Here is a 23,650-nt window from a genome sequence, read left to right on the forward strand (position 1 = left end):
GGGCACCCAGATTCTCCCTCTGCAGTCTTCTCTCCTGGGATGCAGGCATACTTCATGCTTCCTCTACCTTTGTAGACACTCTACCTTTCAAGATCCTTGGACCTAGCTTTCCTCACTAATTATTCTGCTTGTAGTTTACCATTCCATTCTGGAAAGTGGGACTCCCAGCCAGGGGTGGATTTACTGCGAAGCTAATGAAGTTTAAGCTCCAGGGTTCCTCACTTATACAGGCCTCTTCTTGTGCTCGAATAATGTAGAAGGTTCTAATAATGTGTTCACATGGTCATAGGTTTTTGTAAAAATTGCAAAAGTAAGATATTTTAACAGCAATAGTTTCAAATCAATTGCATTTGTAATTTTTTCCGCTTAAAGAGAGACCCCCAAATTTTATAATATTTAGGCTCCACAGAACCAGGATCTACCCATGTTTTAGCTGTTGGCACACCTGTCTCAAATTCTGTTGTCCTATGAGAAATAAAAGAAGAAAACCAACAAGTCCTGACCCACAGCCCCACCTTGCTCTTATCCCCAGGCACCTTCCCCTCAGAAACGCAGGCTTCTGCTCCCCCCCCCAAACCCCGGTCTTCTTCGGCATGGACAGGTGTGGGAGGGGGCTGGGGATCAGGCCTGGGAAGCTGGGCACCACTGGTAACTCTTCTCTGATCCCCGTCTTTCCTGCTGCCAGTGAATCGAACGCCACACTCAGGTGAGATCGGAAACCCTCATCGCGTGCACAGCAATCCCCTTACCCTTCACTCTTCACCCTCCACCCCCAGGGATTCTGCCCCTAGGCTCTGAGTTCTCATCCTTCCCATTCCTCCCCCACCTTCCCCCACCCACCCCAGTACGCGGCTGGCCCTTTCTTTCCCTACCTGTTTCCAGCCTCCAGTCCCGGTTTTCTGCGAGGCTGCGGTCCCTCCCATGTCCCCGCTTGGCTGCACGCCCCTCGGCTCCGCCTCCTCCCAGACTCCGCTTCGGCCTAATGGCAGAGCCCCAGCAGGGGGCGGCAGAGTGCTGGGAGACCTGGAGCTTCCACCTCGTCCTCCCCTGTGGGGTTCCTTCCGACCTTCTCTGGAACATTTCCCTGCCTGCCCCCTTCCTAGGATTTCACCTGCTGACTCCATCAGCCTGGCGCAGCCATCTCACCCATTGCCAGGCCTCACTCTCCCTCCTTCAGCTCCTCCCCACATCCTTTCCTTCCCTACGCCCTTCCCCTTCTCTTTTATCTCAGTTCCTTCTCCCACCACCCTTTCTCAGCCTCTGTCCACCGAGCCCCGTGTTCCCTTCCTCTACCCCCATCACCTCCCCCTGTACCACGGCCCTCCCTCTTCCCCACCCAGCTCTCCCTCTCTCTCCAAAACCTTTCCCATCGCCCTCTCCCTCACCACCCTCAGTCCTTCACCCCAGCTATTCACACCCCCATTAAGACGCTTAGGCGCCAGCCCCTTTTCTCTCGCGTCCCACTCTCGTCCTCCCCTTCTCCATCGCTCGCCCCTCGTGGCTTCAGCCTCCCGCGGCTCCCTCCGCCCACCCCGCCCTCCCGGCACGCCCCTTCGCCTCGTTCCTCCTCCACCAATGTTCCCTTAGGTGGGATCCTTCCCTTCCTCGTCCATCTCTTTCACCCTAGGGGTCGCATCCTCCCTCTCCTCCCCTCCTCTCACACTGGTTCCCACAGCGGCGCTCGCCTCCATCCCCGCCCGCTTCCTCCCTCCCTAACTCTGCCCCCCCACCCCGGCTGCCGCGCGCCGCCCTTGACGTCAGAGCCCCCTCCCAGCCCTGCATCTCCCTCCTCCTCCTCCCCTCGGTCGGTCAGTCAGTCCGCGAGGAGAGTCCGCGGTGGCGGTGGCGGTGGCGGGAGCTAGAGCCGTGGGGGCCGTACGAAGCCAACCCCCCCTGCTTCCCCGAGGCCCTATCCCCCTCTTCCGCACAAAACCAGGAATGGAGGCGCTTCCCCGACATCCCCTCAGCAGCCCTCCCCGGGAGAAGTGTCCCCCCTGAGCTCCTCCTCCTCCCCCAGCAGCCACCCCCGCCCCCTGCCATGGGTCCGGGGCTCCCCTCTCCCCGGCTGGGGTGGCCACTGCCGCTCCTGGTGGTGATGGCGGCGGGGGTGGCTCCGGTGTGGGCCTCCCACTCCCCTCATCTCCCGCGGCCTCACCCGCGGGTCCCCCCGCACCCCTCCTCAGAACGGCGCGCGGTGTACATCGGGGCGCTGTTTCCCATGAGCGGGGGCTGGCCGGGGGGCCAGGCCTGCCAGCCCGCGGTGGAGATGGCGCTGGAGGACGTGAACAGCCGCAGGGACATCCTGCCGGACTATGAGCTCAAGCTCATCCACCACGACAGCAAGGTAGCCCCGGACATGGGAGTGGGTGGGAGGTGGGGGGGCAGGGGGCCAGCTGCATGTACCTTAGCGTGAGTCGCTCCTGGGGTTGCCAGGCAGACCCCTCCCATGTGTGACTAGCAGAAGACAAGCTGGGGGTGCGCGAGCTCAGGGAGAGTCTCAAGGGCTGGAGGTTCAAGATGAGGGTCTAGGGGTTCAAGGTGGTTAATCACGCTGCAAGGCTGACCCTTCTGCTCCCGGAGACCCTTGGAAGTGCCGGGGTGGGGAGTGGTTGGAGAAACTGGGGATGGGTTTGGGGTACGAGCTGATCCAGTTCCTCCAGAGAGTAAACTAACCCTGGGATGGGTTGGGGGATGGAGGGAATGAGGCGGGAGCTGGATCTGGGGTTTACATTTACCATGGTAACAAGGTAAATCTTGGCAGCAGGTTGGAGCTGGAAGGAATAGGGACCCAATGAGCAAAATTTGGAGGGACTTGAGCGCTCTAGTTTATTTATCACAACAAACAGCAAGGTAGCTGTGGTCCCTACCTGACTCTTTCTCATCCCTTCATCCCCAGCCCTGTCGCAGATTCCTGGATTGTGGGACTATATGGCATATTGTGGTTGGGGAAGGCTAATGGTCAAGGGATGGGCAGAGGCACTAGGAAAATGATGGGATTACAGGTCCACACAGGAGCCCCCGCAGAGCATGGGGATGGTGAAGAGTCGGGACGCAAGGAAGAGAAAGAGAACAGGAAAGAATGGCAGTGGGGAAGGGGGACCAGGAGGAGGGCTGGGAACAGCGAGAGACCCTGGGGCATCGTGTGGAACTCGGCTCCTAAGTGTCTTCCCTGCAGCACTGTGGCGTCTGAGATGTGAGAAGGGAAATGGGATGTAGGGTTAGGGGGGTGGGGAAGAGGGAGAGGGGGAAAAGTAAGAAAATTTGGGTCCAGGGGTAGTAGGGGATAGTCCTGCAAGATTCCTTTCCCACCCCTATCCCCTACATGAATGATTGGGAGTATGGGGGAAGGATGTGGCACATGGAAGGAAGGCGATTTGGGACCTCAAATCTATCTTCTCTCATAGGAGGCCCCGGAGACTTAAGGGATTGGGGGAGAGTGAAAGAGTACAGAGGGGAGCCCTTGGTGATCTAACACCTGGGGTGGACTGAGGATTTATATTCGTTCTTTAGAACAGCAATCTACACCTAGATATAGGCACGTGAGGAAGGAGCGGGCAGAAGCGGGGTTGAAGATAGGGCGCTTGGGGAGAAGACGGCACAAGGACTCTTAGGGAACTTTGAATCCCTTCTGATGCTTTTACAGTGATTCTCAAACTTCAGTGTACCTAAGCATCCCCAGAGGAGTTTGTTAAAAATACAGGTTCTAAATCCTTGGTCAGGGATGAGTCCCAAGGATCTGCACTTTTTCCAGTCAAAATCCCATGAAGCTAACCCCAGGATGCCTATAGGAAGGGCCGCAGGGCACAGGAAAAGAATTAGTTAGGGTAGGAGAGGCAGGAAGAGAAAGAGGGTCAGATCCCGTGGAGGAGTCAAGCTTAGGAGAGCAAGAGAGGTAACTGGCTATGGGGGTTGGGGGGAGTATGGGGAGAGGGACAGGGAGGGATGGGTGCAGGCTTTAGAACAGGGGATTGAAGGGAGCTAGGGGAGCCCTGGGTGTGAGCTCAAACTCATGCACCATGACAGGTGATTCCCTGGAGGTGTTGGGGAGCAGATGGGGACCCAAGAGAAGGGGGGCTGGAAGAGAAAATAGCAGAGGCAGCGAGGGGGAGATGGAAAGGCAGACAAACTGGAAAGTGTCGTTTCCTGCCTGCAAATCCGGATCCTTGCTCCTTGCGAGAGCAGCAGCGGAGGAAGTCTATTGGAGAGGGGGTGAGAATCACGCGGCGCAAGGGATGTGCGGTGATGAATAGGGCGTGGAAGGGGAAAGGGGTGTAAGAGAAGGTCGGGAAGGAATGAGGAGACAGGAGAGACACTGGAGTAGCGTACATTGCCCTGTTTGCCTGTATCTTATGTGTTCTTATCTGTCCTCATTGTTTCTATTAACCTTCTCTTCAGACAAGAAAGAGAGGGCCACAGAGGGCCCTTGGGAGAAGCTGGGGGCAGGATCTGGCATGATAGATGCGGGAAGGTGGGACGTGAGAATGGTAAAGATACACAAAGATGCCCAAGTGGGAGGGATGCAGAACCTTCCAAACACGCAGTGGAGCAGACACTGAGCGCTGCCCTTAGCAGGGGTGTGGGTGGGCGGGCAGCAGGGAGCTGGTTCTTTGGGCCAGCCTCCCCTGGCTCCCCCTTCTCCAACTTCCCACCGTGTCCCAAATGTCAGGCCTCAGTGGGAAGCGAGCAGGCCCTAGGGGGCCTTCTTTATTTCCTTCTGCTTGCCCCCCACCCCCATATCACCCTCCCCAGTCCCCTCTGTCTCCTGTCTGTCCCCTCTGCCCTGGCTCCCCACTGGCTTCCATTTCTTCCCCACTTCGTTTGGGGCTCCAGCAGCTTCTGAAATGTCATATTTCAGCAGGAGGGGAACAGGCAGTGGGAGCTCCATGGCTGGCTCTTCCTCCCCTCACTTCCCCTCCTCCCCTCCTCCCCTCCAGCGCCTTGTTTACTTTCCCAGCTCCATTCTTCTCTTTCAGGCACCCCTAAAAGCATCTGGTTTCTTGAGCATCCCATTCTATTTATTCTCCCCAGCTCTTCCCTCATCCTTGTTTCTCCCCACCCCCTTTTGCCCCTGAATGTCTTTTTTTTCTGATGCACCCGTCAAATGTCAGAGCCCAGCAGGAGGACATGGATCCGCTGAGCCAGGACCCCCTGGTGGTCTTGTCCCTGTTCTCTCCTGTTTATTTATCTCTAGCCCTGAAAAAAGAAGAGGGAGAAAAAATAGTAGGTGGGAGAGGGAGTTTGCAGAGGTGAGGGAGGACTCTTCATAATATGGCTTTAAGGAGGCTGTCTGGGGACTTGAGGAAAAATTTATTCATATTCCTGCAGACTCTTTTCTACTCACAGATGTTTGGAGCATAGAAACCTGGGGAAAGGCGGCGGGGTGATGGAGCGAAGGTGGGCTAGGGGATGTCTGAGGATGCGCTGAAAGGAGGGAAGGCAGTGTTTGCATACACACTGATGGGGGGTGTGCAGCAGAGGGTGTGGGTAAGGCGCCAGGTGGAAGACAGAGAAGGGTGTTTCATGAATGAGGGGAAAGGAGACTCAGGAAGGAGAAGAAATGGTGATAATGACAAAAGGGTTTCAGCAGAGGGATGGGTAGTGGGGGAAGTAACTAGGTTGTTGGGGGAAAGAAAAGAGTAGGTGTTGCAGGGAGGGTAGGAGCCCTGGGGGAGCTTCCCTCATCCCCTCCCTCCTCGTTCAGTGTGACCCAGGCCAAGCCACCAAGTACCTGTACGAGCTGCTCTACAATGACCCTATCAAGATCATCCTCATGCCTGGCTGCAGCTCCGTGTCCACGCTCGTGGCTGAGGCTGCCAGGATGTGGAACCTCATTGTGGTAAGCAAGGCCCTGGGGGCCAGAAGATGGGGCTGTCCCCTGGGCTGTACTAAAGAGGGCGGGTATTGCAGACCACAGCGGGCCCACTTCCGAGATAGAGTCCTTTGCAGACCTGAGCTAGTTGGCCTCCTAGCAACACTGGCCTGCCAGGGCTGCAGCTGACCTGCTCTCCATCAGAAGGAGTGGAAGTCAGCTCAGTGAAAGGGCACCCTGATGAAGGGGGCTTTTGAGAATCACTTTTCCTTGGGCAGAGGTAGGGAGGCTTGGATAGAGTGAGAGAATCCCAGAAGCGGGGAGGGTTGAAGGAACTCTCGGCAGCTCTTAGTGAGGCCGCCATAAACACGTCACCCTGTCCCCATCTCTCGTAGCTTTCCTATGGCTCCAGTTCACCGGCCCTGTCAAACCGGCAACGCTTTCCTACGTTCTTCCGAACTCATCCATCAGCCACACTCCATAATCCTACCCGGGTGAAACTCTTCGAAAAGTGGGGCTGGAAGAAGATCGCCACCATCCAGCAGACCACTGAGGTCTTCACCTCGGTGAGGAGGCACAGGGTGAAGGGAGCCTTTGCTCAGATCCCAGCACAGAGAGATGTGACATGGGATTCGTTTGGGGGGCAAAGACCTTGATTCTTTATCAAAAGAGAACACATTCCGAGTGGGTTAAGTGCATGTTCTTCCTGTAGCCAGAGGAATGAACAAGTTGAGTTTCTGGGACCCTCTCCAACTTTCTGGTTTTAGGATTTTTTTTTTTTTTTCCTGCTTTGAGGCTCTATCCCGCAGACAGAGAGATTCCAAGTGACCCAGTTCTATTAAAGTAGGTTCACTCTAAAGTTGAGGCAAGATAAGGGAGAGAATATGAGATAAGAACCTATGGAAGTAGTAGATTCCAGAGGCACTCAAGGGGAGGTGGTGGGCATGTGTGAAGGGAAGAGAGGGAATAGAGAGGGAGGACAGAGGGAGAAGGAGAGAAGAGAGAAGAAAGAGGCAGACAGACGCGTGCATGTACATGGTCTGGTAATTGATTCAGAGATGCGGACATGCAAGGAGAGGTGGAGGGGAAGAGGGAGACTTGTGGGGGAAGAAAGGAAATACCTGGCTCTGTACCCAGAGAAGACAGTCTGCTCCCTCTCTTTAGTTCTGTTCTTTGGGTCCTCTATTCACTCTCATGTTCAGTGGCTCTTTAATCCTCCCCCAACCTTCTCTCAGTGACTCAGGACATTCTCTGAGCCTTTGTCTGTCTGCCCACTTGCCTCTTGAGGTTGACATCATCCTGCCTGTACTAGACCCTGCCTTGTCTTTTCTGGTTCCTCTCTTTTCCTTTCCCCCATTTTGGCTGTCAGGTAGGAGTGGGGTGATGGGGTGACTTCCCTGGGCACAGATCCTCAGGAGGGGCTCACCAAGCACCTTCCCAGCTGGAAGCTACATCCTAAGACTCCAGATGCTTTCCTTCGAACTCTCCCCACGGGGGACAGGGCTGTTGTAGGGAGGTTCAGAACGGCTCTTCCTTTGCTCTGAGAACGCAGCCCCCTGTACTACCTCCGGTCTTTACTCCTTTGTGCACCCTGTGTCTTTTCTATTTGCTCCTCATTGCCACCCAAGACTCTGGACGACCTGGAGGAACGGGTAAAGGAGGCTGGAATCGAGATTACATTCCGTCAGAGTTTCTTCTCAGATCCAGCTGTGCCCGTCAAAAACCTTAAGGTGGGATGGCAGGGGGTGATGGGCCCAGCCTGCAAGGATCTGGGTGGGGAAAACAGTGGTGGGTTGGAAAGGAGAGTCACGCAGGGACAGATTTTGTTTTTTGGGTTTTTTTGGTATTGAGGTATAATTGACATATGACATTGCGTAAGTTTAAGAAGTACAATGTGTTGGAACCTCCCCGGAGGTTCAGGGGTTAAGACTCCGCGCTTCCAGTGCTCCCACTGCAGGGGGCGTGGTTTTGATCCCTGGTCAGGGAACTAAGGTCCCATAAGATCCCACATGCCTGCACGGCCAAAAAAAAAAAAAGTACAATGTGTTGATTTGGTACATAAATCTATTGCAATTTATTACCGCTGTAGCATTAGCTAACACCTGCATCATGTCACATAATTTCGATTCTGTGAGGCAGTAGCATCTCCTGGGGAAGTTTAGCTCCATCTTCTGGCTGACATTTATCTACTACCCATTGAACAGAACCCTGCACTAAGCACTCTGGGACAGGAAATCAAAGCTGTGAAAGTGCTTGGCTTAGTCCCCTCCGGCGTCCCTCAGAAGCCCTGTTCTCTCTCCATTCTGTAGCGCCAAGACGCCCGGATCATCGTGGGACTTTTCTATGAGACCGAAGCCCGGAAGGTTTTTTGTGAGGTGGAGTTGGAATCTGAGGATGGAGGGGCACTGGGTGGGCTCTTTGCCTTGGGTGTCTCCTGGGCTCTCCCCTCTGCATCTCTGAACGAATGATCGGAGGTGAGGATTAATACGAAATCCCTGTCTGTTGGCTCTGACTCCACACCTTGTCTTCTCACACATGTGACACTCTCTCCAGGTCTTATTTTCCTATCGCTTTGTGTTTCTGGAGGAGCCTGTGAATCCCATCTTCCCTGTCTGGCTGGAAAAGACCACTTAAAAATAGAGGCTGGGGAGGCACTTAGAAGGAGGAGGAGTCCAGCCTTCCCTACTACCCACAGACTTGTAGATTTCTTGTTTCAATTCTCTGTTCTTCTCTGAATCTGAAGAGGCTGCATAGTGTCAAGTGAGATAAGACAAAGAAACAAAACAAAGACCCAGCCCCCCTCCTCCTCTGCATTCAGGTGTACAAGGAGCGGCTCTTCGGGAAGAAGTACGTCTGGTTCCTCATCGGGTGGTATGCCGACAATTGGTTCAAGATCTATGACCCGTCCATCAACTGCACAGTGGACGAGATGACCGAGGCGGTGGAGGGCCACATCACCACTGAGATTGTCATGTTGAACCCTGCCAACACCCGCAGCATTTCCAACATGGTGAGTGTGTGAGGACTTGGAAGCTGGCACCTGGGCAGATGGAGGGGACTGAAGGGGTCTCTTAAGTGAGGGGAGCAGGTATGGAGTTTGGAGGTCTAGGAAGGCAAGGGGCCTCTGCCTACCCAGAACTTGTTTGCATCGTGTTTCCTGTGGATTCCACCTCTGCTGTGACTTCCTTGGGCAGAAAAGAGAGAGTTATGAGAGTGGTGTGTTCAGTGGGCCCCTGATGAGTTGCAGAGCGGTTACCATGGAAATAAGGAGCAGTCGGCAAGAAGTCAAATGAGGGAGAGGCGTTAATGACAATATAGATGCTGTATCTGCAAGCACACCTTTATAGGAGCGCTGTTCCTGGGCAAAAATTCGTTTTATTTTCTTGGTGACTTCAGAGCACTTTAGAGTTGCTTAATATTCACTCCTGACTGATACTCAATTAGCTTGGCTTCTGATGCTTTTTTAATGATTCTCTTTTAGAATTTTAGAAGTAGAGGGACTTTTGAAATCAGTTAGCTCCAGATAGCTGGTTAGTGACAGACCTGGAGCTAAAAGACACACTCTCTGGTGTGGGAATCAGCCTACAGGTGAGGGGCACAAGTGAGTAGGGTGTGGTGTGGCGGGGAGACCGCTTTCTTGCTCTGCACTGCATCTTAAAGAGTACGAGAATCTTGGGTGAGCTTGATAAGGGCAACCTATGTGTCTGCTTATTATTCCAAGTGTAGCCCCAGGTCTGGAATACCTGCTTTGGAGAGCATGCTAGGGGCGAGTGAATGACTGTAAAGCCACCCTAATATCTTATTTGTTAAAAGTTGTACTAATAATCACTTTTATGTAGTAAACCAGGAGCTTAGATCCATGATTTCGGTGATCCTCATTGCAATACCCTGATGTAGGCTTTTCATTTCCATTTTATAGAGCAGGAAATTGAGACTCAGAGAGGTTAAGTGATTTATTGCAGGTCACCAGCTACTGAGTGGTGAAGCTGGAATTGAATTCTAGTTGAATCTAACTCCAAACCCTCTGCTCTATCACCTCCCATGGAAAACCCTGAAGTCTCACTAACAAGCTTGTCATCAGCTAACACTGTTTAGCAGATGACAGTTTTTGAGCAAGGGAGAAATAAAATCCAGGAATTTTATTCTGCAGTGGATTGTGATGGAAAGGTCAGTTGCCACAGGTACTCTGATCATGGATACTGTCCTGGGACATTTCCAAGGGATCTTGGTTGAAAAATACGATGGAAAAATTCTGCAAGATCACTTCCCTGTAGAGCACCTGAGAAGTGAGTTGTCCTCGAGAACCTGTGAAGGTAGAGGAGCTGGTAATCAAAGCCAGAAAGGCTTGTTGGTACCCTGAGCCCAGGACCTGCCAATAGTGGCTTCTGCCCCATAGCAGGGAACTAGAGGAGCTCCTGATAGGACACAAGGATTTGGTTGGGGGTATAGGGGGACTTCTGGGCTTTTGAACAGGATGAGCTGGAGGGTCTCTTTCTGGCTCTTCATCTCTAGAGAAAGATGGTGTCTGCCTTTAAGGTCTAGAGCTACTGCTAGGCCTGCTCAGTAGCCTAAAATGCCAGGTGAAGAGGCCAAGATTTTTCAGAGGGTAGATGCCATCTTAACAATTGACTAGAGAAGAGGTTGTAGATGAATCAAATAGGATCAAGAGAAGTGGACCAGAAGCAAGGGTCGAGTCTATGGCCCAGAGCCAAGGAGATTTAGAAAAGAAGCAGAGTTGCCTTCACTCTGTAAGGATGGCCTTATGTTTAGATCAGTAGTTCTCAAACTTTAGCTTCTGTCAGAACCACAACTGGGCTCTTCCCTTGGAAGTTCTGATTCAGTGGGTCTGGGGTGGGGACAGGGACTTCACATTTCAACGGGCTCCCTGGGGATGTAGATGCTACTGGTCTGGGGAACACACTTTGGGGACTCTTAGGGCGGTGGTTTTCAATCAGAGGTTGCAATGTTTAGAGACAATTTTGGTTGTCACAACTGGTATCTAATGAGTAGGCCAGGAATGCTTCTAATCAACCTACAATGCATAGGATCGTCCCTACAACAAAAGGTTATCCTGCTCAAAATGCCAGTAGTGCAGAGATTGAGAAACTCTGGTTTAGAGAAAGCGTTTTTAGGAGCCAGATATGGGAGAGTGGATTAGAGTGGTTTTGGAGAAAAGTAGCTCTGGGTTGGAGCTGTACTAGAGATCAGGTACGAGGCAGCACACCTGGGGGTGAGATTGTCAGTAGATTCTGATTGGGATAGAGGTCCCGTCAGACCTGGGTATGACAGAAAATAAAAATCTACCTCAGGATACACATTTTAGATCACCGTTGGGCACCTATTCTCATGCAGAGAGACAGCCAGACAGGGCTGTTAAAAATTTAGGGTCGTAAATTTGTACTTGGTCATTTCACTAATTTCTATGGGTTGCAGAATTTGTGTTGTTCAGTTTTCCTTAAGCCGCCTTGTAACATTTGCATTTGAAAATTTACAACCATCTTTGCTGACCCAAAGGGGAGAGATTTTTTGGTAATTTTAGTCATGGGTGGGGACAGTGGTGCCCCCAGTGGCCAAGTGTGTTAGTGGTGGTGACCTGGAGCCAGCAGAGAGTATGAGGATCCGGGCAGGGGACGGCGACACGCGGAGCAGATGATTCTCTTCCCATCTGGGTGATTTTCGGATGCAGTGTTTACTTTGAACTGAAGGTCGGATGGACTTGGAGGCTGAAGCATGACTCAGAAAGTCTCGGGCTATCCGCTGTCTGTCAACGGGTGCTCTCGGAGAGAGACATTTCAGCTTACAGAGACAGTGTAGGGTAGTTGGAAGAGTATGGACTTTGAACGGGTTTGAATCCCAGCTCTTCCACGTACTAGCAGTATAACTTCAGGCAAGTGAAACTGTTCTGTGTCTTAGTCTCCTTATCCCTTTCTAAAATGGACATATAATAGTATTTACCTCATTGGATTATTTGAGAATTTAGTAAGTTGATATATGTAAGGCCAATATAAATGTTAGCTATTGTTATGATTAACATTATTCTGTTTAAGGAGTGGTGATATTAATGAAACATTTCAACAAAAGAATTAAGAGGACTTGGAGATTTCAAAGAGTCTAAGGTGATTCTAAGGTTTCAATCTTATAAACTGGGGAGTGTTGGAAAAATAGAGCTTATTCTTAGATACTTATAATTTCAGGTTATTGATTATATAGTTACAAATGGCTTAGAGACAGTTGGAGATTCAGGACTTGAAATACTGAGCTGGAATTATAGATTTCAATGTTAGTAACAAAAATGAAGTTGAAAGAGAAAATGTAACTTACTTTATACCCAGCATTTTATACATGTTGTTATTTCATCCTTATAATGACTCTTCAAGGTAGTTAATATTATTCCCATTTTAAAGCTGAATAACTGCATAGTGAGGTTTAATAACTTGTTTCAGATTATATAGCAGGTAGGGGGCTTAGTTAGAATTAGAAGCCATCCTTCCATTTATCCATCCAATGGACATTTTTCTTAAAGACAATTTTTTGGAAGCAGATTAAGTTCACAGCACCATTGAGAGGAAAGTACAGAGATTTCCTGTCTGCTCCCTGCTTCACTCATTGATAGCTTCCCCCAACAGAGTGGTTATAGCTGATGAACCTACGGTGATATATCATTGACACTCAAAGTCCATTGCTTACATGAGGGCTCACTTGGTGTTGTACATTGGGTGGGTTTGGATAAATGTATAATGACATGTACCCACCAAACAGAGCATTTTCACTGCCCTAATCTATAGACACTTATTATATGTCCAGAGTGGGCTGGGCATAGTGCTGGATGCTGAGGTTTAAGAGCAGAATTGAACCTGGTCCTGTCCTCAAGGGGAGTAGAGCCCAGGCCTGCCTGTCTTCAAAGCCCAGGCTGCTTCCACTGCACCACACTTCCTGTCCTTTGCATTTCCCACTCCCCCGTGTCTCCAGAAAGTTGAATAGAAGGAAAAGTGGGCAGGGCACCAGGAACAAAGATTTATATGTATTCTTCATTCATCTATTCATTTCTTCATTAGAGTATGTTTGTATATTAATAAATTCCAAATCTAAACAGAGTTGTGTAATGCCCCTGTGTATTACCTGTGCCATGCCAAGAGGTGGCCACTGAACCTTTCCTCGTACAGTTTCTAGGAGATAAAGAAGGGCAGAAGTGATTTTCCCCATTATATGGAAGACATTTCCAAAAACTGAAGCAATTTACTTACAGTCATTTAGCTAAACAATGTTACTGCCAGGTATAGAAATTCAGGTCTCTTGATCCATTTCATGACAGAGCTAAAGGAGCTATTATTCTTTTTAGCTTTCTTGGAAAAAAAAGACGGAGGGTTGGGAAGGGTGTGGGTAAGGATTGAATAATTGACTTCAAATGTGTGAAGGGTGTTCCTGCAGTCCCAAGTCTTCTGAAAACCCTCCAAGAGACAGTGAACTGAAAGCACACGAGGTTGGCAGGAAGTTAGCATGCTAAAGAAAAATCTTCCTGGTTGACAGAGTGAGGAAGGCTGTGGTGTCACCTTTTCCGGGCTCTTTCAGAATTGGAGGAGCTGTTAGTTCCTGCGTCAGCTCTATTGGGAAAGTCTGAAGGCTGACAGAACACCAACGCTGCCACTCATCACTGGCGTAGCCAGGTCTTTGCTTTGCCCTCTCTGCTTTCTATCCTTTGCTGTTCATTATGCAGAGTATCTATTTATTAAACTTCTCTGTTTGCAGTTCTGAGCTAGCAGCTGTGCACACTAAGGCCATCGGACCCAGCTAACTCCTGCTCTAGTCTAGTAGCTTCTGATCTGAGACAGACACGTGGGTATAGTTAAAGATGTTGAATGTACATACTGTCAATCTGACAACATGCACGCAAACCATCCTTTCAAGTCGAAGTGCCGGAGCAGAATCAGAAGCCCACCCCCACTCCAATCCTTTCCTCCTGTTCTTCCCTCCCCAGACGTCCCAGGAGTTTGTGGAGAAACTGACCAAACGACTAAAAAGACACCCTGAGGAGACGGGAGGCTTCCAGGAGGCACCCCTGGCCTATGATGCCATCTGGGCCTTGGCATTGGCCCTGAACAAGACGTCTGGAGGGGGTGGCCGTTCAGGAGTGCGCCTGGAAGACTTCAACTACAACAACCAGACCATAACAGACCAAATCTACCGGGCAATGAACTCCTCGTCCTTCGAGGGTGTTTCCGTGAGTTACAGCAGCCCCTCACTTGCCTCTGTCCTCCCATCCAGAGAGACCCCTCCCAGCTCCTTCTCCTGGAGACATGCGTTCTGTCTTTCTCAGTTACCTCTCTGCAATAATCGGTCTCAGACCAGGGAAGTAGGAGCCCCCAAACCAGAAAGCCCCACGGAAGGCTAGAAGGGAAACGGTATATTCCGTTTCTTTCAACCTCTCCCCTCACTTCTCTTCAGTCCCGATATTTATGAGTCAGATGAAAATTATAGGATTTTAAAAGAGGAAACAGCCTGAAAGATCATCTACTTATTCCTTTTAAAGTGGGGGAAAACAGCGTCCAGAGGGATTTGGTGGCTTTCTCGGGTCACACAGCCAGAAGCCAGGTCCCCTGGTGCTCTATCTGGGGATTTTTCCCATTCAAATCTCCTGGGTGAAGCTTCTTTTCAAAAGAATAATGTTTCTAAAATCTAGGGTATAGGCATCTGGGGTATGTCCTATATGCAGGCAAATGCCATAAATAGAATTCATTCAGAAGCTCGATTACATCAAAAACATAAGGATTCAAAGAGTTCCTGATGTTCTTTTTTGCTCTTGCTTTTATCGCTTTGCCTTCCTCCACATGTTTCTCCCCCTCAGGGCCATGTGGTGTTTGATGCCAGTGGCTCTCGGATGGCGTGGACACTCATCGAGCAGCTACAGGGTGAGCACAGGGGGGTGAGGGAACGGGGAGGTCGGGGGCCAGGCTGGGGCTGGGCTAGGACACCGACTGGGAGGAGAACACCAAGAGGAGACATCAAAAGATTGCCTTGGTGCCTCCCTACCTCCTGCCTGCTCCTCTAATTGTTTTCATCAAGCTTCTAAATAATAATAATAGTAATAATAATAATAATGATAATAAAAAGCTTAGCTATGGGTGGGTTTCTCTGAGTTGCAGTGATTGTGCATGCAGATTGAAAACAGCCACTCTCCTTCCCCAGTGGCCCCCATTTTGATTTGAAAGATTTCCCTTCGGTGGCTTGAGTTGAGGGGTTCATGAATTTTTAGTGGCACACTCATGGACTCAAGAAAAGCCGAATCTGGGAAACCTGCTATTTTTAAAGGGAATCCATTGCATTTCCTTGATTTGTAAACAATTATTTCTAATTTTTCTGTAGTGCGTATAGTTTGGCTTTTATAGATGGTATTTTCTTATACCTTAGCGCACTTCACGTACTTGCAAAACTTCTGAATTAGTTTTTCAACTCCACCCCCCTCTCAGCCTCTTAGAGCAGGGCCAAAAGAACCATTTCTTGGCCTCCTGTGAAAAGTTTCTTTCTTTCCTTCCCCCCACCTCCCACACCCTCTCAGATCTTCTTTGTAACCAGGACAAGAGGGAATAGACTTCAGTCATGGTCAAAGGGGTGTGAATTGGCTTTAGAAGGGAGAGTTATGGTAACTGGGGCAGCTCTAGAAATCTTAGGAGTGACTGAATTTCACTTCGTGGCTTTTTAAGAGGCAGATGCAACTTGTCTAAGGAATTAGAAGCCAAGTCAACGGAAGAGAAATTTCTAAAATTAAAATGAAAGCCTCTGGGAAAATAGATCCTGTGATTCTGTCTATCATGAGAGGGGGAATAAACAGAAACACTTGAAAGGTTTAGAAGCCAGAATCACAGTGAGAGACATCTTGCTGAGGTGTGAGCCTGTGGAATGGGTGGCAGACATACTGTACAGCCTTCTTCACTGAAGGGCTTTAAGCATGTAAGATATTCTTATTTGTTTGTGTTGCCTTGGAATCCACCCTACAGTGCTTTTAAGTCAGATTGCTGATTCAAGTGACCCCCAGGTCCTCCCAAGTATCCTTCAGTGCTTTTAAGTGCTATAGTGTTTTTAAGTCAGATTGCTGATTCAAGTGACCCCCAGGTCCTCCCAAGTATCCTTCAGTGCTTTTAAGTGCTATAGTGTTTTTAAGTCAGATTGCTGATTCAAGTGACCCCCAGGTCCTCCCAAGTATCCTTCAGGGGCTCAGGTAAAGGGAAAATCAGATATGACCATGGAGAACTACTTTAGGGAAGTGGGAGGTTGAGAATGCCTGGGATCGGCTCTTCACCTACCTGTGGTCCCTCCTATGATCGTCCATCCAGGTGGCAGCTACAAGAAGATTGGCTATTATGACAGCACCAAGGATGACCTTTCCTGGTCCAAAACGGATAAGTGGATTGGTAAGTGGATCCTGTTTATATTTTCCTTCAACCCCTCTGAACAATTCAGAAAAATGGTGTTTGAATGAGGGTGGGGTGGTAGGTGCCATTAGGTTGAAATATGCCGGGAGATGGGCCAGGGGCTGGGTTTCAGAGAAAGGGAATAAAACCACCAAGACGTGGGTAGGGGAGACTGGTGTATTTGGAGAGGGAATAGGCGGTTGGTAGCAATGCACTCTTAAAAATAGTACATTGCTGGGATGACTGGGGATCAGAGGCAGGGGGTGGGAAATGGAAACTCCATTTGGGTTTCCCAGATGTTCTGGTGACTTGAGGTATCTAAACCAGCTACTTTAATCCTAGAGTTGCCTCTTCAGCTTTGATAGGAAAATGGTTGCTTAAACTGTAGGAGAGGCTGCAAAACCTCATTGAATTGTCTTCTGCTAAAATGTGCTTTTTAAAGAGAAAAAGGGAGCAATTATATTCTTTGTGTGCTTGGTGAGCTAAATGATAGGAAATGGGAAAGATACTCGAGGTGGGCGAAAGGAGGTCTCTATTGATCAAACAAAGGTTTGGCATCTTGAGGAGGGAGGGGAGACACAGCCGTGGAAGACAGCTGCCATCTGCCCTGCCCAGCTGAAATCTAGTAGTTCTCAGTACTGCTGGAGTTTGGAAATTTTTTTTATAATTTGAATTTAGGACAGTGTCTGTATTGCTATAAATGCTTCATGGCCTAAATTACGCTTTTTTTTAAAAAAGCTAAGCAAATTGAAATTAGTCTTTTTTTTTTCCTTTCTTTGAACTCTTTGACAAGTTTGAGCTTCCCTTTAATAATAACTGAAAAACACCGTTGGGAATATCACCCTGACAGCAGTAAAATCATGGATCAGTTTTTGAAAAAAATTTCCTCCTGAGGTTAGGAGGCCAGACTCGGTACTTTGAGGGACTTTAGCTTCATGATTCTATGGTTGTCTTTTGCAGCTTTCGATTTGAGTTGTAAGAGACCTCATAAAATTTATTTCTCAGTATCCCCTTCTTTCCCCTCTGTTTTCCTTTGCCACAAGAAAGACAGAAAAACACAAAGAACAAACAGTAACGAAAAAAAAAAAGACTCTACAACTTCAGTGATACAGCTCAGCTTCTAGCTCCATCTTCTAGTCTCATTTCTGATTGTTTCCTAAGAGCCCCAGCATCAAAGAGCATTTGACCTGCAGCGGCCCCTATTCAGGGCAGTTAGGGCCTCCTGTCCTCAGAGCTAAGACCTGGGTGCCCATCAGCAGCTTTGTCCTTCTTCCCTTTCTCCCGTCCCACCTTCATCCCTTTGTCCTCCCTCCTTTCTCGTCCCCCTCCCCTCCCCCTCCCCTGTGCCATGCAGGAGGGTCCCCCCCAGCTGACCAGACCTTGGTCATCAAGACGTTCCGCTTCCTGTCACAGAAACTCTTTATCTCCGTATCCGTTCTCTCCAGCCTGGGCATTGTCCTAGCTGTTGTCTGTCTGTCCTTTAACATCTATAACTCCCATGTCCGGTAAGTTTCTCTTCTGACATTTCCCTGTCCTTTCTGCTTCTCCAAGATAACAGTCATTTGCTTGAAGGGAGTGAGAAGGAAACTGTGTAGCTTCTGAGGCTGTGCATCCTTGAGGTTTCCACTCTGAATTATTGCTTTCCCAGTGACCAATGGGAACAAAAAAGGAGAAACCAGCTGTAACTCCCATCCTTGCTCCAAAGCAACTAACGGAAAAAAAAAAAAAAGCCTTTGGGACTGGGTAGCACAGTGTGTGGCTCTAATAGATTGTGTATGGCGGGGTCCCGTGCAGGAAGCCCTCTGCAGCCCCGCCAAGACCCAGCTGGCTTTGTCTCTCGAGGCTCCGCTGCCTGGTCCAAGCCTGCCTTCCTCTGCCCCCGGCCCTGAGGTTGGGGTCAGGCCCTTGTAGGGCGTTTGGGGAGCTGAGCCTCCCTGGAGAGGAGGGGTAATTCTGCTCTTCTCCCTCTCCCACCCTCTGCCTCTGCCCTAGTTACATCCAGAACTCACAGCCCAACCTGAATAATCTGACTGCTGTGGGCTGCTCTCTGGCGTTAGCTGCCGTCTTCCCCCTCGGGCTGGATGGTTACCACATCGGGAGAAGCCAGTTCCCCTTCGTCTGCCAGGTGAGGAGGGGGTGGCAGGTCCCTTGCAGAGCATGGCTCTCCCGGCCCCTCAGGAGCGCCTTCTGTGATGTGCCATCCCCTGCCTGTCCTTCTCCTTGTCTTTCCCTGACCCTTGTCCCAGTTCCTTCTCCTGGCATCACCCCTCTGGTCTCTGTCTGGCTCCGTCCCTTCTTTCTGTGCCTCCAGAAGTTTTCATTCTGGAGCTCGCTTGTCAGTTCCAAGGTTGCCATGGCATGTCTTGCAGAGAAGAGGGGGAAGGTATCGAAGGCGAAGGAAGGGGGTCTTGCGCAGAGAACCCTTGGACAATGGTGGGTGGCCTGTCTGTGGCATGGGGGCTGAGAACAAGAACTGGGGACTTCCCGTGGGAGCCTTAGTTGTGGTTCGGAAGGACGGAGGCGGGGGATCTGAACCAACAGCAAGGAGAGCTGGGGGAAGGGACCACTCTCACACAGGGAGGAGGCCTTGTGGGACTCTTGGTACGTGGAAGGTTCTGGGGCTGCTTCAGCAGCAATATTTGTTTGGTTCTCTCTTATGCTGTGGGAAACACCCACCCTTTTCCCTGCCCCTCCTTACTCCTCTCTCCTCTGCCCTGTGCCTGTCCTGATCATGCATCCATGCACATGGCATTCGTGCACACATACACCTACGGTTCCTCAGAGGCTCTCTGTCCCCAGTGAGACCTAATGCAGGGGGAGAGCAGACAGTTAGCTGCAGTGACATATGAGAGGCATCTGCTGTGGGAGCAAAGAGAAAGCAGCTCACTGTCAGAGTAGCCGGGCGGACCTCACCAAAGGCGGCATTTGAATAGTGAAGGATGCAGGGGATTTTGTCAGCTGGAGAAATAAAGGATGGTTACTCCAGGAGGAGAGGGAGCATCCTATGGGTAGCAAAGACTCAAGGGTGAGGGCGAGCAAATGAGCAGTTCAGCAGGGCTGGAGCACGGGGCAGGTGAGGGCCTGGGGGGAGATGAGCCTGGGAATTTAGGTGGGACCGTGTTGTGAAAGGCCTCTTGCCACATCTGGAGGTGTTCAGGCTGCAACCTGTAGGCACTGGAGAACAGTCAGAAGTGACTAAAACCCAGTCTTTTAGCACGATCACCCAGGTGGCAAAGTAGCAAAGGTGGATGGGAGGAATTTATGAAAGGTAGGGAGACTCGCCGCCACCCCGCTGCTCCCCTTACCCCTGGCCCCCCTACCGGCTGCATCCCGCCTGCCTTGTCATCTGTCACCTCCTACAGCCTGCCCCATCCTGGCACAGTCCCACCTGTTGCCCCGCCCTGTTCTTTCCTGCCCTCTCTCCTTTCCTAGGCCCGCCTCTGGCTCCTGGGTCTGGGCTTTAGCCTGGGCTACGGCTCCATGTTCACCAAGATCTGGTGGGTCCACACGGTCTTCACAAAGAAGGAGGAAAAGAAGGAGTGGAGGAAGGTGAGCTGCTTCCGATGCCTCGGTCCCTAGCGCCTTGGCTCTCGGGGTTTGGAGGACCCCCACCCCAACACGCCTGTACTCCGTGTGTTCACCCAGACCCTGGAGCCCTGGAAGCTGTATGCCACGGTGGGCCTGCTGGTGGGCATGGACGTCCTCACCCTCGCCATCTGGCAGATCGTGGACCCTTTGCACCGGACCATTGAGGTACCGCTTGGGAGAAGGCCCTGTGGTCAGGAGGCCGAGGGGGGCTCAGTGGTGGAAGGGCCTCCGGCGCTGCGTGTGGTCTTGAGGAGAAGAGCCGCTCGTGGGAGGTGTTTTCCAGCCCAGTGCATCTCAGCAGCTCTACCTCCTTCCTGGAGGGAGCTGCACCAGAGGCTCTGGATTCCTCTGAAGAAAGGAAGTGGTGGGGAGCTGGCAGGATGTGCAGACTTCAGATATCATGGAAGGTGGGGGAACAAGCACTTTTAAGGTGTTTAGGCAAGTGCTCCTGGGATCTGGCATCAGAATTGAGGATCTCATCAGAAAGAGGGGGCAGAGTTGGGAGTCAGGGATTGAGCAGAGGTGGGAAGGGGAGGATGGCAACCATCTTTCCTGTGGCCCTGTCTCTCCCTTAGACTTTTGCCAAGGAGGAACCGAAGGAAGATATCGACGTGTCTATTTTGCCCCAGCTGGAGCACTGCAGCTCCAAGAAGATGAATACATGGCTTGGTGTGTGGGACGTGGGGGAAGATGCCACTAAGGCAGGGGGTGGGGTGGGGCAGGGACAGTAGCTTTGGAGGGAGAAGTGTCTTTGGAAAAAGGCAGAGAGCTCATGTCCACCCAGTGCGAATATCCTCCTGTTTGTCATTGCACTAATCTTTTCTGAGAATGGGGAGAGCTGGTCTTTTGCGTGAGGAGCTTAGGTCTAACGCAGGGATGAGGCAGAGCTTGTATTCATCAGAGGGATCAGTGATGATGCCTCACCCTCATCTCCAGACCTGACACCATCTCTGTCTGGTCAGCTCCCTGGAGTAAGACTGGGGCTGTGAGGGGTCAGGCCCCCTTTGGCCTTTTTAGCATCCCTCTGACCTATAAGCACAAATGGCAAACCTACCCTCAGCGTGGAAAGCCGTCTTCCCACCTGGAGAATAAGGGAGTGAGACACTGTGTGAGTGAGGTCGGGGCGAGTTGGGTGGACAGTGGGGGCAGCGGACAGGGAGGGGTGTGCTAGGTCAGAATGGGTGGATTGGAGAGGAGGCCCCCTTTTCCTTGTGGGCGACCAGGAGGAGTAGCAGCAGGTAGAGAGCACAGAGAGCAGGGGAGTGAGTGCAGCCTGAAGGTCTGGTCGCCCGCGTGACCCTTTCCTGCCCTCCTAGGCATTTTCTATGGCTACAAGGGGCTCCTGCTGCTACTGGGTATCTTTCTTGCTTATGAGACCAAGAGTGTGTCCACCGAAAAGATCAACGACCACCGGGCTGTGGGCATGGCCATCTACAATGTGGCGGTGAGCTCCCCAGACCCCTGGCATCGACCCTGGGGACGGACTATAGCAATCCAGGTGGAGTGGCCTGGGATGAATCAGGTGCCAGATGTGGGGTCAGCTGGGTGGAAGTCTTCAAACGTTTTTTAATGTCTCGGATTTGTTAAGCACTTTACAGTCTATAAAGCACACATTAATCTTCATACAGCCACCCAGTGAAGTGGATATTAGCATCCCCACTAGATAGATGAGGAAGCAGAAACAGGTGAAATTAGTTGTCTGTGGTTCACAGGCTGGAATCTGAGTCGAGATTTCCTGCCAGGGATGCCCAGGGACTGGCTCTCGGGGACTCTGATGTGTGTATAGAGGTCCTGGGAGCTCCTGCCTTGAGGGAGGGGTTGACCTAGAGCTGGAGCTGAGCTGGAACAGTTTGTTTGGCATTCTTCTCAATCTAGAGTTGAGGACGATCCTGACTTTGGGTCCTTTTCAAATGGAAACTTCCCCAGGAACCTGTCCCCATAGACTCTCTCCCGGGGAAAGAAGACCTCGGCTCTCGTCTGAGCCGGCAGATCTGCAACCCCAAACATGTTCTGCCCCCAGGTCCTGTGTCTCATCACGGCTCCGGTCACCATGATCCTGTCCAGCCAGCAGGATGCGGCCTTCGCCTTTGCCTCTCTTGCCATAGTTTTCTCCTCGTACATCACCCTGGTTGTGCTCTTCGTGCCCAAGGTGTGGTTCTGGGTGTCCTCCCACCCTCTCCAGCCCGTGTCCCCTCCATGCCTTCGTCGCATGTCCCCTCCTCCCACTTCATCCCTTGTTTCGGGCCCAGCTTGTTCCTCTTGTTTTCGTTCTTTTCAACTGCAAGCCACCGTCAGCTAAGCACTGACACTGTCCCTGCTCGGCCATCCATGCCCCTAACCTCCACCCCCAGATGCGCAGGCTGATCACCCGAGGGGAGTGGCAGTCAGAGGCGCAGGACACCATGAAGACGGGGTCCTCGACCAACAACAACGAGGAGGAGAAGTCCCGGCTGTTGGAGAAGGAGAACCGTGAACTGGAGAAGATCATTGCTGAGGTGTGCGGTGAAGGCAGGGCTGGTGGCGGGTCGGGGAGGCCCATGTCTCAGGTCTGGCTTCTGGAGGCAGAGTCTGAGATCAGCCTTCCGGAGCCTGTGGTTTACCAAGGGAGGGTCTCAGGAGACAAGCGGCCAGGGAGTGAGCGGAGGAGGACGGGGAAGGGGAAAGGGTGGAGCTGGCCTCAGGTAAAATCGGGTGCTGGCCTCGGCAGGTGGGGGCGGCTCTGGAGCACAGCTGCACGGTGGGCTTCACCTGCGGAGGAGCCGAGGGGGTGGCCCTGGGCTGGGGGTGGCTGGCTGCGGGCCTTGAGTGTACCCTCCAGTGAGAGGGGTCTGGGCAGGTCCCCAGGGTGTCCACTGTGCCCCCGCTGTAGCTAGAGGCCAGCGCAGTGTCAGGCTGGGGGGTGCTCAAGCTGGGTTGACACTAATCTGTGCGTGAGTTACTGGAAGCTGTGTGCATGGACCTGTGTCCCCTCCCCCCAGCCCCTGTGTCTCCCTGATCTCTTTCCTTCACCTGGTGCCCCACTGTGTTCTTTCGGCTCTCCCTGTTCTTTCCCCCATGCCTCGCGTTACTTTCTTCTGCCAGTCTGCCCCTGCGTCTCCCACACAGTTTCCTCTGCCTGTCTTTCCCTCCCCCAGCCCTTCCTGACTTCCTGTCTCCCACTCGCCCAATTGTTTTCTTCCTCCAGAAAGAGGAGCGAGTCTCTGAACTGCGCCATCAGCTCCAGTCCCGGCAGCAGCTCCGCTCCCGGCGTCACCCTCCGACACCCCCAGACCCCTCGGGGGCCCTGCCCAGGGGGCCCCCTGAGCCCCCCGACCGGCTTAGCTGTGATGGGAGTCGAGTCCACTTGCTTTACAAGTGAGGGCGGTGTAAGGGGAGACAGGCCAATAGGCGGAGGGAGAGGGAGAGGGAGAAGGGGAGGGCGGTTGGGAGGAAGCAGGGGATACCAGCCCCAGGTGGGAAGAACACTACTCCATCCCATCTCTTGTAAATACCTGCCCCTCTGCAAGCCCCGGGGTTTTCTGGGTCTCCAGTACTCCCGGAGCCAGGCCCTGTTCTCTCATTCGTTCGTATGATTTTCTATCTCTACTTCATAACCTAGTTTGTACCTGGCCTGAAGCTTCTCACTCACTGGCTCCTCAGCAGCCTCACTACGTACACCCTCTTCTTTTCCTCTGTCCCGTTGCCACGGCAACCCCACAGCTCCCTTGCCTTTGTGCTCTGCTCCCATCCAGCAGGGGTCTCCCCAGAGTGCTCTCTCTACCCTAACAGGGCCTGGCCATTCCTCGCACCATCCTAATCTCCTTCCAGCCCACTTGCCCCTCCACACATGCACACGTTTTGTTCCTCT

At 51.7% G+C, this 23,650-nt stretch overlaps 1 protein-coding gene across 1 annotated transcript; it reads left to right on the forward strand.

The window, feature by feature from the left end:
- Positions 1–2,038: 2,038 nt before the first annotated feature.
- On the forward strand, positions 2,039–23,161 carry GABBR1 (gamma-aminobutyric acid type B receptor subunit 1; the record flags this gene model as incomplete). Its single annotated transcript, XM_082847844.1, has 18 exons — positions 2,039–2,344; positions 5,702–5,836; positions 6,205–6,375; positions 7,438–7,539; positions 8,119–8,184; positions 8,628–8,819; positions 13,785–14,027; positions 14,652–14,715; positions 16,138–16,215; positions 17,570–17,720; positions 18,208–18,340; positions 19,648–19,764; positions 19,861–19,968; positions 20,379–20,472; positions 21,120–21,247; positions 21,824–21,952; positions 22,155–22,298; positions 22,988–23,161. The coding sequence occupies 18 exons, from the start codon at positions 2,039–2,041 to the stop codon at positions 23,159–23,161; spliced, it is 2,535 nt and encodes an 844-aa protein (XP_082703970.1).
- Positions 23,162–23,650: the final 489 nt, after the last annotated feature.

The sequence above is a fragment of the Leucopleurus acutus genome, assembly GCF_964270905.1.
Source record: "Leucopleurus acutus genome assembly, chromosome: 10".
NCBI classification, from domain to species: Eukaryota; Metazoa; Chordata; class Mammalia; order Artiodactyla; family Delphinidae; genus Leucopleurus; species Leucopleurus acutus.